We start from the raw sequence: 15,201 nt of genomic DNA, 5'->3' as shown, positions 1-15,201 counted from the left end.
TGACACTAGCTGTGTGACCTTGGGCAAGTCACTTAACCCCAATTGCCTTTAAAAAAAAGCCAAAGAAAAGAAAAATAAAATGTTAAAAAAAAAGGTATGCACTTTGATATAGATTATATATGTGAAGTTACATAAAATATATTTCCATATTAGCCATATTGCAAAAGAGAACACTGACCAAAAATAAATAAATAAAAAATAAACAAACAAACAAACAACAAATAAACAAATAAAAGCCTAAGAGATATAAAGAAAGTTTTTCAAAAAAGTATGCTTCAATCTTCATTCAGACACCATCAGTTCTTTCTCTGGAGGTAGATAGCATTTTTCATCATAAGTCCTTTGGAATTATCTTGTATCATTGTAAGTACTGAGAATGGGGCAACTATATGTTGAAGTGCTTAGAGCACTGGGCTGGAAATCAGGAAGACTCACTCATTTTCTTGAGTTCAAATCTGGCCTCAGACACTTACTAGCTGTGTGATTCTGGGCAAGTCACTTAACCCAATTTGCCTCAGTTCTTCACCTGTAAAATGAGTTGGAAAAAAAAAATGAGGTGGAGAAGTAAATGGCAAACCATTCCAGTGTCCTTGACAAGAGTCCGACATAACTGAAATGACTCAACAACAACAAATTGCTGAGAATAGCTAAGTCATTCAGAATTGTACATTATTGTACACAATTGTATCATCATTGTACAATATTGCTGTTACTTTGTACAATGATTTCCTGGCTCTCCTCAGTTCATGGAAATCTTTCCAGTTTTTTCTGAAACTATCCTGCTCATCATTTCTTATAGAACAATAGTATTCCATCACAATCATATACCACAACTTATTCAGCCATTCCATAATTAATGGGCATCCCTTCAATTTCCAATTCTTTGCCACCACAAAAAGAGCTGCTATAAATATTTTTGTACAAATAGGTTCTTTTACCTATTCTTTGATCTCCTTGGGATGCAGATATAGTAGTGGTGTTGGGAGGTCAAAGGGTATGCACAGTTTTGGGCACAGTTCTGATTTGTTCTCCAAAATGGTTAGATCAAGTTCACAAGTCCACCAAGTGTCCCAATTTTTCCATATCCCCTCCAACATTTGTCATTTTTTCTTTTCTGTCGCATTAGTCATGTGATAGATGAGGTGGTACCTCAGAGTTGTTTTAATTTACATTTCTCTAATTAATGGTGACTTAGAGCACAGTGGATCTATTGATCAGGGAAAAGGCCTTTGAAAGTTCCATACTGTTCATGGGGGCTATCTGCACTCCCCTACAGACTATTTTAGTAGCAGCTACAGCTCAAGGCCATGTTTACTTACTTATAGCAGCACCTTCCTCTAAAACTGCCTTGAAAATGACATTATTGTTTATAAATCAGAGGAGATTAGATTGAGAACTCAGAAACCCAGCTCAATAGCTTCCTAAACTCAGCACTACAACCTGCCCTTGAAAGCAAGGTCCTTGTACTTTGACCTCCTCTGTCTGAGCCTGCTGTCCTCTACAAAGCTGAATCCCCTTCCCTCAGACTGTACCTCGTTGTCTTGAATTAGAATGGCATCCCAGATCTACATCTGCTTTTTAAAATTGCAGTGATTTTTTACCTGTGAGAAAGCACTAAAATCAAGACAATTTGCTCTCCAATATGGGAGGAGGAGAAGAGAGAAAAGGGAAATGCTGTTAGGGACATTATTCCAGACCATGAACTAGACTCAGAGCCATCTTGAATGGGGAATGGGGCCTATTTCTTCAGATCTTTCTTCCTAGTAGTATTTTCTTCAGGAATGTCTAACTCTATAACCAAAACTTTTTGTTCAGTCTTTGTGACCCCATTTGGGGTTTTCTTGGCAGAGATGCTAGAGTGCTTTGTCATTTCCCCCTCCAGCTCATTTCACAGATGAGGAAATTGAGGCAAACAGGGTTAACCGACTTAGCCAGAATCATAGAGCTAGTAAGTGTTTGAGGCTGGATTTGAACTCAGGAAGATAAATAAGTCTTCCTGATTCCAAGCCCAGAATTCTATCCACAATAACTGTCCCCCAAACCTTTAGGCTCTATGAAATTGGGTTATTTTAACGATAAATATTTATTGAGCATGTGTTGTGTATATGGAACATAGGCATTGAGTGGGGTATAGTAAGGAGAAAACAGAAGACAGGAGTTTCCTATATGCAATTTAGTAAAGGAGATAGAGCACAGAGGCCAAATAATTCAGCTTTTAGAATAGTGTATGACACATGGTTAGGCTCTTAATAAATGCTTGTTAAATTGCACTGAATAATTCAGGGGCAGTCCAAACCTCCATTATCACAGCCTGTTGTATACTTTCAAGTGAGCTGGAAAGGAATCTGGTCATGATCTGTTCTTTTCAATGTCAGCTGGATCTCCAGGAACAAAGTGCTTTCTCACTTGGAATGCCTGAAAACCTCTCCTAGCGCAGTGACCCAGAGGTCCCCTAATCTGACTGTCCACTCAAAGTAGGAATCCCTCTACATCATCCCCAATCAGTGCACGTCTAACCTGTATTTGAAGACTATTATCAGGGAATTGTAGCTGCTACTGCAGTATTCAGAGGTGGTTAAACTGAGGTGGGTAGAAAAGAGAGTTGAGAATGAAAGTGTTTAAGCTTTATGATCCCATACAATTTAGGGCTCATTTAGGGTTGGAATGTAGGTGATGTAGTCTTGGTGGTTGGCTCTTACCAGGGAAGGTTCTCACACAATGGGAAAATATGAGCTTTCTTCTCCCTCTGCTCATGCTCCTTCTGTTTACCATCATAGAAAGTACAAATATATCATTTTCTCCTGGGAGTTAGAGAGATTTAATTCCAAGGTCAACTCTCCAGGAAGGGGGTTCCCAAGGCTGAGTTAATGTCACAATGCTTTTTTTTTTGTGGGTGTGAGTTGGGAGGAAAGAGTAGCAAAGGAGAATGGAGGCTACTCCTTTGTTCTTATTATAGACACCAAAAAATGCTCCCTTGTTGTAAGCTCAACTTCTATGTCTGGAGGTAGAGGTAGGACAACTTTATGTATGTGTTTTAGAGGCTTATCAGTATACCACAAACTTTCAGGCTCCTTCTAATTGAATTCACAGGTTAAACACCAGTCTCTAGGTACTCTGTGGGATCACATTCCTAAAACATAGTTCATGAGCCCTCACTGGTGTTTTCACCTTCAATAGTCAGTCAGAAAACACAATTAGTTCAAAGCAAAGGCAGTACTATGGATAGCTAGGTACCCAGTGGATAGACTGCTGGGCCTGGAGTCAGGAAAACTCATCTTCCTAAGTTCCACTCTGGCCCCAGACACTTACTAGCTGTGTGACCCTGGACAAGTCACTTAATACTGTTTGCCTCAGTTTCCTCACCTATAAAATGAGCTGGAGAAGGAAAGGGCAAACCACTCCAGTATCTTTGCCAAGAGAACCCTTAATAGGGTCATGAGGAGTCAGACACCACTGAGCAACATCAAAGACATTACTGAGATGGTATCATAAGAATATAGCTACAAAATATCACCTTTCCCTCAACCTCGAACATTCTCCTACAATTATACCGACTGTCAGTGAACAAAGTGGACACACATAGAGCATGGACACATGAACATGTATGTGGCCAAGGCAACTAACTCTGCAGATGTACTTTTTCTTCTCATGAATTCCTCATGCTGCTTTTCCCGGACACAGTATTTCTGCTTGGGTAGATCACTTGGTTAGGCTCTTTGTCCCTTTTCCTCTTTGCAGCTCAATTTCCAATGTCTGGGCTGGCTCAGGGGCATCCAGGTAGCATAGTAGATAGTCAGGCTTGGAGTCAGGAAGACTCATCTTCCTGAGTTCCAATCTGGCCTCAGACACTTACTAGCTATGTGACCCTGGGTAAGTCACTTAACCTATTTGCCTTAGTTTCTTCCTGTGTAAAATGAGCTAGAGAAGGAAATGGCAAACCACTCTAGTGTCTTTGCTAAGAAAACCCCAAATGGGGTCACAAAGAGATGGACACAACTGAAAAACAACTGAACCACAACAAAGAGCTAGCTCTCTTCCTGACTTGTAGAGTTCACAACTATTCAGCTGCTTCCTGCCTCAACTACTAGGCCTACTCAATGCTGGGTAGTGTTGTTGCAAGATATTATGGCTAATGGGGGAAAGGAAGAAACCTGCCCCCCCCACCTCAAGAGCAATTCCCTCCTAAGAAGGGTTCTTATTTATAGTTCACACAGGTATGTCTTGCTTTTTATTTATTCTTTCTTTCTTTTTGGTTTTTTGCTTTTGCTGGGCAATTGGGGTTAAGTGACTTGCCCAGGGTCACACAGCTAGTATATGTTGTGTATGTCTGACACCAGATTTAAATTCAGGTCCTCCTGAATTCAAGGCCGGAGCTCAATCCACTGCGCCACCTAGCCCCTTTATGTCTTGCTTTTTAAAAGGATCCCAGAAGCTTGGTTCCTTCATCCTTCAGTTAGCCTGTGGTAAGCTCTTTAATTCCAACATGCTTCACTAAAGTACTTTTTTCATACAAACGTAGACATTTCTTTTTCTTCTGTTTAAAACCCTATTATTTTGCTGTCTGTTACCTTCCTCTTATATTCTGTAATTTCATTGACTGAGCTTGGGGGAAAAAATCATGAGAGTTACTAGGTTAATACCCCTCCCAGCACCTGACCCCCACTATATCTGGGTCTTGAAGTTGGAGATGAAGTTAGACTACAGCAATTGTGATTTTTCTGAATGTGTAAGCATAGGGGGTAGTGGTGGTGGTGGAATGATTCTTCCCTGTTGTGTGGTTCAGAGACCACTGTCTCTACATTTCATCATGACCTTCTCCTGGTGCTATGACAATCCTGCTCCTTTGCCCAACCCCAGGCTGCTACCCACGAGGTCTCTTAGCTATAGCTTTCCACATCTATGTCTTGAATTTCTCCCCAGGTCCCATGGGGGTAAGGAGGGGAGCTACCCCTTCTCCAAGCATGCCTGCAACTTAAGTTGGATTGTCTCCTCCTCCCTTTCCTTCTCCTCACTAGATTGTCCTCTACCTGCTACACCTCCTACATACTGTTTTTGCCCTAGGCCAAAAAAAATTCCTAGTTACCATTTTGCTTGAAATGAAGGTCACACTATTTCCCAGGGAGAGCCAGAGGGAACATACTGGCTTTGGAGTCTGGATTGCAAAGTAATCAAAAGAAAGTACACTTTCTCTGCTTCACTTCTTCTAACTGCTAAATGAAGAGAATGATTCCCTTCTTGCCTCTTAAAGATATTGAGAAGAACAAATGTGATGATTAAGGAACTCCTCTAAGGAAATGGTGTGTAGTTGGGACAAATGGGAGTTATCAAACTGGAACAAGGCCTTGGGCTACATAGCACAGGAAGGAGAAGCTGTTGGCTATGTTCCTCATATGTGAAGTGGAGGATTGGGCCGGTGAGAACAGGAAGGCACAGGCCAAGCTCAGGTAACCAATCTTTTTGGCATCTCAGGTAGGCAGCTGCTGCCTTCTTTGTCTGCTGCACACCAGGTGGTTACATACAAGTTCCTCTGTGTACTTCCAGGAGGAAGGGCGAGATAAATCAGTTACAGAACTGCTAATTCTCCTCAACAGCTGGAAGATGGAGCTCAGGGGCTCATTCTCTGGAAGAGGAAGGAAATTCTCTCCGAATTTCAGGTGGTATGGAGAGAGAAAGCTGAAAGGAAGGAGGCCTAGCATCTGGGCTTTGTAGAAATGAAAGTGCTCAGTGGACTTTAAAGTAGCCATGCCTGTCATAGCTAATGAACTCAGGGAGGCAGAACTGGGGACTAAGCCATTAAATGACTTCATCATAAAATCACAGGATTTAAACTGGAAGGTACTTAAAGGTCATTTAACCTAACTTTCTTATTTTATATATGAGAAAACTGGGACTGGTTAAGTGACTTGCCCTTGGCCACAAAGATTATGAGAGTGAAAGAGCTGGTATTGATGAGAGCACAATTATCCACCAAGTAGGTGGGTAAACTCCCAAGTTGCTAGTCTATTATTAGGCAGAGATCTAGGGCTGGCTATTATCTCCCTCAATCCGGTTGGAAATGTGCAAACTTGTCCTCTTGGTCAACATGCAAATATCTTTTGGGGATGTACATTGGCCTGCTCTCTCGACAAATGAGCTACTTCCCCTTTTCTGAGCTCCATTTTCCCTTTCTGTAGGTTAAGGGTGAGAATTATAATGCTGAGCAAATGAGACCTTTGAAAATAGTTTTTCTCAGTAAGGTTCATATTCCTAATATTCCCAGCTAAGGTGAAACATTTTGCTGTCTCAGGAGAGTGTTTTGTGTTAGGCAAGTGGCTCTCAAGCAGCAATCTATTTTGTCTGAGACAAAACCACTGAATTTTAGGGCATGGGTTTAAGTACCCATTTTATGGAGGACAAAAGATGTTCTAGACCCCCAGAGTTCACAACCAAACAGTCCAAGAGGCAGGAAAGGCAACGTTTTCACTAAGAGAACATGGGATTTGGACCCACAAATCTCAGGTCTGCCATTTACTCCCTGTGTCACCTTGAGAAAGTCACCAATTCCCTGGACTTCAGCTTTCTCATCAGGAAAAATGGAGTAGGGCTAAATGACCTCTAAATTCCCCTCCAGCTCCTAATCCTATGAATAAAAGACCAGTGTTTCAGCTCCCAGCTGAGGGCCCTAGCACATTATCCCGCGGCCTTTCCCTTAATTGCCGGCGCATGTGAACATAAACGTGCCCACTTTGGAAATTCACAGTCAGGGCAGCAATCCATCCTCATCATCCGTCTGTCCCTCGCATGGGCTTTGTGGTTATCTTTCCCTTTAAGTCACATCTTCTCTGGATGCCCTCTCCTCTCCTAAACCGCGCATCCTAGCCAACCTCATTCCCTTTCCTCCCGCTAGCCCGCCCCTGAGGACCCCAAATTGATCCCCCTCCCAGAGAGAAAGAGCCAAGTTCCGCGGGAGCGGCTGAAGAACTACAATTCTCGTGGGGCTTTGCGGGACAGTCTGCTCTTTGCGCGCGCAGAGCACGTCGGGGGCTGAGGTCCCGCCGTCCCTTCTTTGGCGCGTGGAGCCCAGGGCAAGCGCACTACAGGTCCCGTGGCGCCGCGCGAGCGGGGAGCGGAGGTGGGGCTGGGAGCCGGGCTGAGGGTGGGGTGGGGTGGGAGGAGAGTAAAGGAGGAGGAGGCGGAGGAGGAGGTGGACCGGGAGCGGGATGGGGGAGGGGAGGAGGAGAGGGGGGCGGGGCCGAGCGGGAGCCGGAGACTGAGGCGGCAGTGGTGGCGGCAGTGGTGGCGGCAGCGGCAGCAGCGGGAGTAGCGGAGACGGCGATGTCTGTGCAGGTCGTGTCAGCAGCTGCCGCCGCCAAGGTGCCTGAGGTGGAGCTGAAGGACCTAAGCCCTCCGGATCCCCAGCCGCAGCTCGGGATGAGCGCGGCGGCTGTGGCCGCCATGGCCCCCCCAGGGGACCCCGAGACCCCGGCCCTGGCCCCGGCCCCTGCCCCGGTTCTGGCTCCAGCTCCGGCTCCGGCCCCGGCCCCGGCCCCGGAGCGACCCCCGGCCCCCGGCCCCGCCACTCTCAGCCCCGCCGCCGCCCCGCCCGCCGGGAAGGTGCCGCAGGCGTCGGCCATGAAGCGGAGCGACCCGCATCACCAGCACCAGCGACATCGCGACGGCGGCGAGGCCCTGGTCAGCCCCGACGGCACCGTCACCGAGGCGCCTCGCACCGTGAAGAAGGTACCGGGGCCCGGGCCGCCGGCGCGGGGAGCGGGGGGCGCGGCGCGGGGGAGGGGAGCAGCCCGACCCCGGGGGAGGCCGGCCGGGCGCACACACCCCGATCCCCCTCTGTGCCGGGAGCCCAGGCTCCCAGTGACAGGACCATGTGTTCTTGTAAGTGTCAGGGGAGGGAGGAGCGCTCGCCCTCCTTCCTCCTCCTCCGCCTCCCTCTCCTGCCCGAGGGTGCCCTGGGACTGGAGAGACCCCCCCCAGCTCATGGTGGAGGACCTGCTCCTCCTCACCGCTGGTGTACGTACACACACACACACACACACACACACACACACCACACACACACACACAACACACACACACACACACACACTCTTCCTCTATCCTCCCCCTTTCTCCTCCCCCTCTCCTTCCCCTTCTTTCTCTCTCTTTCCCGCTCCCCCTCTCCTTCTCTCTTTCCACAGCCACCTCTCTCTTCTCTTTTCCCTTCGCCCCCTTTCTATCTCCTTTCCCCTCTCCTTGCCTCTCTATTTTTTCTCCCCTCTTCCTCTCTACGTCTTCTTCCTCCCTCTCTCTCCCTCCCTCTTTCCCTCCCTTTCTCCTCCCCCTCTTTCTCTTTCCTCCTCTTTCTCTTCTTCCCCCTCTCTTTCTCTCCTCCCCCCAGCCACTTCTTCTTTCCTTTTCCCTTATTCCCTTTTCTGTCTCCTTTCCCCTCTCCCCCTTTCCTTCCTCTTTTTCTTTCCCCTCTGCTCTCTCTGTCTCCTTCTCTTCTCCCCTCCTCTCCCAATTGAGTATCTTTCTTCCTGCCTACTGGGGAATGAAGACCCTGAGGATGAGATAAGGATTATTTACCCTAAATCAGGGGTTCTTAACCTTTTTGGTGTCATGGACTCCTTTGGCAATCTGGTGAAGCCTGTGCACCCTTCTCAGATTAATATCTTTAAATGCATAAAATAAACACATAGAATTATCAAGGAAACCAATTATATTGAAATAAAAAAGCCTTTTCCCTCCTTGTCCAAGTTCATGGATTTCCTGAAATCTCTCCATGGGCCTCCAATGGCTTACATGACTCTTAAGAACTCTTGCCCTAGGGAGTTCTTCAACAGTAGGGATGGATAAATCTTTTCCTGCTTAGAAAAAGAGAAGTCATTTTACCAGAATGAGCCTTCCTTCTTTATGAACACCAACTACTAGGTTTACTCTTGTTATCTTTGAATCTCTAGTGCTTTTTGGTCTCTCTTTTGATGATGACTTCTCATCTCTTCCTTTCTGCTCACCAGTTTCAGTGAGCACGTCTGATATTCAGTCTATTCTCTGTCTCAAGACATTGCAGTACCTTTGCCTCTTCTCTTGTGCAAGAGGGATGGTGAGGAAGAGATTTCTTTTATTCTTACCTTTCTGGAGATTGATCTTCTACCCATGTAGGATTGTCAGGTCTGTGTGATGAAAATTAGGCCTTTCTTGAGTCCCTCTTCCCATGATCTGAGTGTGTGTAGTAGGAAAAAAATGTCCACTAAGCCTCAGAGAAAGGGGTTACTTTTGGGCTTTGCTGTTCTAAGTATCAATTTCTTTATTAAATGCCATTGATAAAAGTTAGCTGCCTGTTCTCTCTTTTACCATCTTTTATGCTGAAATGCCAATCATTATGGAAAGACAGAGATTTCATTTTGTTATAGATAGAGCTGCTAGATTTCCCTCTCTTTCTCATCATGATCACTGACCAGTTATCCCGAATCTTTGGCAATGTATAGAATATGATTCACTTTTTTCTTTTGCTTTGGTGGGTGATACATTTAAATACTATTTATCTTAAAAATCTCATGGTGTTTTTGTTTTAAACAGAATTTGGAAGAATAGTAACTTATAATAAACGTAGCAACTTAGCTTCTTCATTGTGGCCTCTTGGTTAGTGGATGAAATTTGTGACTCATTGGGATCTTTATTCCTTTATCTAATTCTTTTTAGTTGGGAGAGTTCTTTTTTCATTCCTTCTATCAACAGGCTTCCATTTAAAATAAATTCTCTGAAGCTTTTGGGCTTCTCTTTAAAAAGTAATTTTATAGAAGAACTTATTTTAAAAACATTGTAGTCATTTCACAATGTTGCCCCCCCCATAAGATCTTCTCTTGTGACAAAGTACAATTAAGCAAAACTAATCATGTCTAACAGTATATGTACGCCTCATTTTGTTCTTGTAGTCTACCACCTCCCAGTCAAGAGATAAGAGGCATGCTTCACCATTAGTGTTCTGAAGTCATTATTGGTCATTGCATTGATCAGAGTTCTGAAATTTTTCGTTGCTGTTTTCCTTTAAATTGTTGTGATCATTGTTTAAAAAATTGTTTTGGTTCAGTTTACTTATTCTGTATTTTAAAGAAGCCTTTTCAGATTGTTTTAAATTATTCATTAATAAACCACAGTTTGTTCAGCTATTCTTTAGTCACTTGCCACCTACTTTATTAACAATTCTTTTGCTACTCCAAAAAAAGTTTTTCTATAAATATTTTTTGCACATATGGAACTTTTTCTTTGTGCTTCTTAAAGCTTTATTTCCTGGTGGCCCTGCGTTGGGTTAGAATGTAATGGGTCCAATATCTTCATGCTTATAGCATTTAAACAGGATATTTGAATTGTATTCTAAACAAGTTGATTTGTTGTGTCTGTGAACAATTTCCTCCTCTTGTGTTTCCTTTTATTTATATGTGAAATGGCAATGTGAAGATAAGTCACAATTGATATGAGCTCTTGGGAGGAAAATTATCAGATAAATTAAAAATGAGGATGTTATATAATTAAAATATAGATTTGAGTTTTAGTAATTTCTCATTTGTGTGGTAAGTGTTTAACATATTTCATATGTGCTGACCTGACTTAAAACTACTAGGTGCTTTTCAGAAGCTTAAAAACATGCTAGATTCTTATGTTAAAAAAAAGAAAAATTTCAATCTGGTAAAAGTGGACTTTGTTTTAAAAAATTTTAGAGCCTTCTGACTCTTCCACATTGACACTGAACATCAAATTGCCTTTGTCCAACTCTTCACATTTTTCATATATAGGTACTGAGATCAGAATGTATTCCATAGCTTTCTAGAGAATCCCAGATTGATTCTTTTTTTAATTGGGTAAAAGAGGCCATTTTTTGCGTCATTTCTTATCTTATCTGAATGGGTGTTGCCTCAGACAAACTGAGACCTGGGACAGACCTTAGTTGAAAAAGGCCAAGGTCTCCCACTGTATCTGGGGCTATCTCCAGTCATCCTGATCTCTGTCTTAGCACTGGATCCAGGTGACTTAGGAGAAGAGAGTGAGGCTGGTGACTTTGCACAGCCCTGACTTACTAAAATCAGTTTACTTGCAAGTCATGACAATCACCTTTCTGATGTCACAGTCCTCTTCCACAAGGAAGAACGAACAACAACAGAGAAGGAAGAACTCAGCCTTGCAAAATCTTTTTGCACTTTCTAATGGCACTGAAACTTTAAAGATATTAAACTTGGTTGTAGAGGGAAGAGTATGTCATAATGAAGGATGTCTTTCAGTCTTTGTATGTAATCTTGACTTTTTACTGGTTGGTACATTGTTTAAATAAAAATAAACACATAAAATTTCCCAAGGCTATGTGTTGAACTCACTAGAGAGGTAAAGGTCTCATTTTGATTTGCTGAATCTCTCCATGATTCTCTTGTGGTCTGTCTAAATGATCATTATGACCTTGACTCCTAGCTATACTTATTACAGTGTAGGGAGGATTGGAGACAAGGAAATATCTGCCTTAGACTGTGTGGCCGGTGACTTACTCATTTCATTTTCTTTTACAACTGTCACAGACTTTTTTATTTTACATCACATTTCCATTGATGGTTTCCCCCAGTTCTATTCATGTATCTGCTGGCTTTGTATTTAGTTCCATTACAGTATTCAGCTATACATGGGGGGAAAAGCCCCACCTTTTCAGGCAGCAGCCTGAATTCCCAAATGTAGGGGGTAATGAAAATAAACATGGTATTTTAGGTTAGACATACCTTATCTTTGGTGCCTACCTCCATTTCATCAATTTATGGTGCACTGGGAACAGCCTTTGTTCTTACATAGTGTTTTTCTCCCCTGTGTATATAGTTCTTTTAGAGGTCTTCTACAAAACCAAGAACTTTTGGATAGAGAAATGATTTGTGAAATAGAAGGAAATTGCTTTCATATGAAAGGAGCAGCAGCAGTTGAAAGGATTCTCTTTCAGTATGGGAGAATGAAGAGTATCAAAGTATTTGGAGAACGAGGCAAATTGACTTCATGAGAGAAGTTCCAAATTTGTTAGACTAAAATTCTCAAACTAAGCCCATGAATCTTACCTGATTTATGTTTATGTAAATACTAGTGATGAACACAGTTGACCATATGGTTTACTTTGTTACTTGATAGATGAATCAGGTGTTGTTACACTGACGTGAAAATGTCTCACTAGTGTTTAGCCTTGTCCTTGTGGTTGCCTGGGGAGAATGAACTGGGTCATGTTGTGGCAGTTTTGTCTTTAGCTCTCTGAGCTCCTGATTTGATTGTCAGTGACTGAAACTTGGATGACTTAGATTTAGGCATGAGAATTTGAGAGATTGAAAAGACTCTCTCTACAGCAAGTATTGCTTAGAATTGATAGAGGCAAATGGCAATTTGACTCATACCCTCTTCCTCTCACTTTCCAAAGACAGCAACTGACTTCTGGCCTAGTTCCAGAAAATCCCTTAGAGTCTTAAGCAGATCCCAAAAGATTTCTGGTGTAGGTCATTCCAAGTCCAGTGGACTTAAATTCTGATCCAGTTCTGATACCTGTATTTGAGCTAAGCAGACAAAGACCTTACAGTTCCTCATTTCATCATCTTATAGATGAGGCAGCTGAGACCTAGAAAGGTTAAGTGACTTGTTCAAGGTCACAAAACTTAGGAGTGTAAGCTTTGTTTATTCTAAGACTACCTAAAGCTAGTCTATTTGTAGGAACTGAATGGAAGCCCTTTGGAACAGATGTGACCCAAGGCTAATGTGGATAATTCCTTGCCAACTTTCTCTTGTCTTCCTACCCAAGTTCATTGAGGTGCATTTTCAGATCTGTTCTCCTGAGCAGAAATTGAAGTTGTCTGTAGGTTTTGGCATAAAGTGAAGTTTAACTTACTTATGTGAATCACTTCTTTTCCATGTTATTTCATAGGTGGAGAGTTTCAGAAAGATGACAGTCAGTCAACTAACATTTATTAAGTGCCTACTATGTGCCAAGCCTTCTCTTGATTAAACAAACCAAAAAAAAGGAAAAAAAAGTCCATGTTCTCAAGGAGCTCACAGTCTAATATGGGAGACAATATACAAAAAATTGTGTATAAACAAGATACATACAGGATAAGTTGGGGATAGCCTCTTTTTGCTTTTATTTTTTTTTCTCAATTACCTGTACAAAAAAATTTTAACTTTTGTTTTTTAAAATTTTGAGTTCCAGATTCTCCTTCCCTCCCCTTCATCTTCCTTGAGAAGGCAAGCAGTTTAATATAGATTATACATGTGAAATCATGTAAAACATATTTCCATATAAGCCATGTTGCAAGAGAGAACACAGACCAAGAAAAAAAAACCCAGGGAAAATAAAGTAAAAAAAGTATGATTTCAGTTTGGATTGAGACTCTGTCAATTCTTTCTCTTTAGGTAGATAGCATTTTTCATTATAAATCCTTCAGAATTGTCTTGGATCAGTTCTATTTCAGAGAAAAATCAAGTCATTCACAGTTGATCATTGTACAATATTGCTGTTACTGTGTACATTGTTCTTCTGGTTTTGCTCATTTCACTTTGCATTGGTTCATGTAAGTCTTCTCAGGTTTTTCTGAAAGCATCCTGCTTGCCATTTCATATAGCACAGTAGTATTCCATCATAATCATATATCACAACTTGTTCAGCCATTCTCTAACTGATGGGTGTCCCTGGATTTCTACTCGGGATAGTGTTAAAGTGGAGACAATAGATAGAGGAAGACTGGAAAAAGTTTCTTGAAGAAGGTGGGGCTTTTGCTGAGATTCGAAGGAAAACAGGGAACCTAGTAGGTAGAAATGAAAAGAGGGAGTATTCCAGGCATGAAGGACAGCCAGTGAAAACACTTAGGGTTTGGAGATGGAGAGTCTTTTATGAGAAATAGCATGGAGGAGAGTGTCAGTGGATCACAGAGTACCTGAGGGGGAATAAAGTGTAGGAAGACTAGAAAGGTACGCTTGGGCCAGGTTATGAAAATTTTTGAAAGCCAGACGATAAAAGATTTAATATTTGCAAAGTGCTTTGCCAACCTTTAAGTGCTATACAAATGCTAGTTATTATTGTTGTTATTATTATTATTCCAGTACCCACCTCCTGATAGAGAGGTGAAGGGCTCAGAGAACAGAATGAATTAGACTTCTTTGAACGTGCCTAATGCAGAAATTTCTTTTGCTTCACTATGAATATTTGTAATGGGTTTTGTTTTTCTTTGTTTCTGAATTGGGGGAGAGTGGAGGGAGGGAGAAAAAAAACAGATTTTTGCTGATTGAAAAAAAATTAAATTGAAGGATTTTTTTTAAAAGCACAGAAGAAACCAGGAGGAAGCATAGAAATACAGACATAAAGTTAGAGAACTAAAGCTTATGAATTTTGAAAGTTACATCTTAAATTTATTATTTATTATATATTTAAAAAGAAACTCAAACTGTACTTAACTGAGATTTGCTGTTTCATGTATAATCCTCTTTTTCTGTCCTGATTTATATATGGAAATGCTTGTTTTATTTGGTCATTAAGTTCAGAATAAAAAAATAAGTTTTATGAACAACATTGACCTTAAGAGATACTTAATTCATATACTGTGTCTATTTTCTCTGCAAAGGGGAGTGACTTTTCTCCTTGAAATGAAAGAACAAAAGTAGCTAACAGGGAGCTGATAGAAGTAAGAGAGGGCTTACCCCTTGTTGAAATCAACTCACTGGTCCAGATGAACTATATCCAAGAATCTCAAAACTTGAAACTACCAAATGTTACTGGCTCACTCTCATTGATATTTGAAAGATCATGAAAAGTGGTTGAGGTCCCACAAGATTGGAAGACAGTTGTCCCATTTTTTTTCAAAAAAAGGAAGAGAACAGAGTCTGTAAATTATAGGTCAATTGAGCTTAATTTGGATTCCTGGAAAAATTCTAGAGTGAATTAAAGAGGTGGTTGGTGAATATCTAGAGAGCAAAGTGGTGATTACAAAGAGCCAGCATTGCTTCATGGTCATTTTATGCCAGACTAACTCAGTTCTTCTTTTTACAGGATTAATGAACTAGTAGATAAAGGGAATGTTGTAAATGTAGTTTCCTTAGATTTTAATTTTTTAAACATTTTTTAAATTTAATAAAGAGCCTCATACTATTCCAGTGGAGAAGATGGAGATGTATGGATTAGCCAGTTATACAATCCAGACAGATTCTGAACTGGTTAGATTGAAAGAT

General features: G+C 41.8%; 1 protein-coding gene across 6 annotated transcripts in view; it reads left to right on the top strand.

The window, feature by feature from the left end:
- The first annotated feature begins 7,234 nt into the window (after nucleotides 1-7,234).
- AHCYL2 (adenosylhomocysteinase like 2) overlaps nucleotides 7,235-15,201 on the top strand; it is a 151,689-nt gene continuing 143,722 nt past the window's right edge. For 3 of the 6 annotated variants that reach the window (XM_021002267.2, XM_021002273.2, XM_021002272.2), the window contains exon 1: nucleotides 7,236-7,719. In XM_021002267.2, the coding sequence (XP_020857926.1) occupies nucleotides 7,315-7,719 (405 nt within the window). In that variant the 5' untranslated portion in view covers nucleotides 7,236-7,314. Of the gene's footprint in view, nucleotides 7,720-15,201 lie in introns of all 6 variants that reach the window. The other 3 variants (XM_021002271.2, XM_021002270.2, XM_021002269.2) reach the window with 2 other exon arrangements.

This window comes from Phascolarctos cinereus, unplaced genomic scaffold (assembly GCF_003287225.1).
Source record: "Phascolarctos cinereus isolate Bilbo 61053 unplaced genomic scaffold, phaCin_HiC Scaffold_1;HRSCAF=81, whole genome shotgun sequence".
Taxonomy (NCBI): domain Eukaryota; kingdom Metazoa; phylum Chordata; class Mammalia; order Diprotodontia; family Phascolarctidae; genus Phascolarctos; species Phascolarctos cinereus.
The sequence above is the reverse complement of the archived record's forward strand: the minus strand, read 5'-3'. Positions and strand labels throughout refer to the sequence as shown.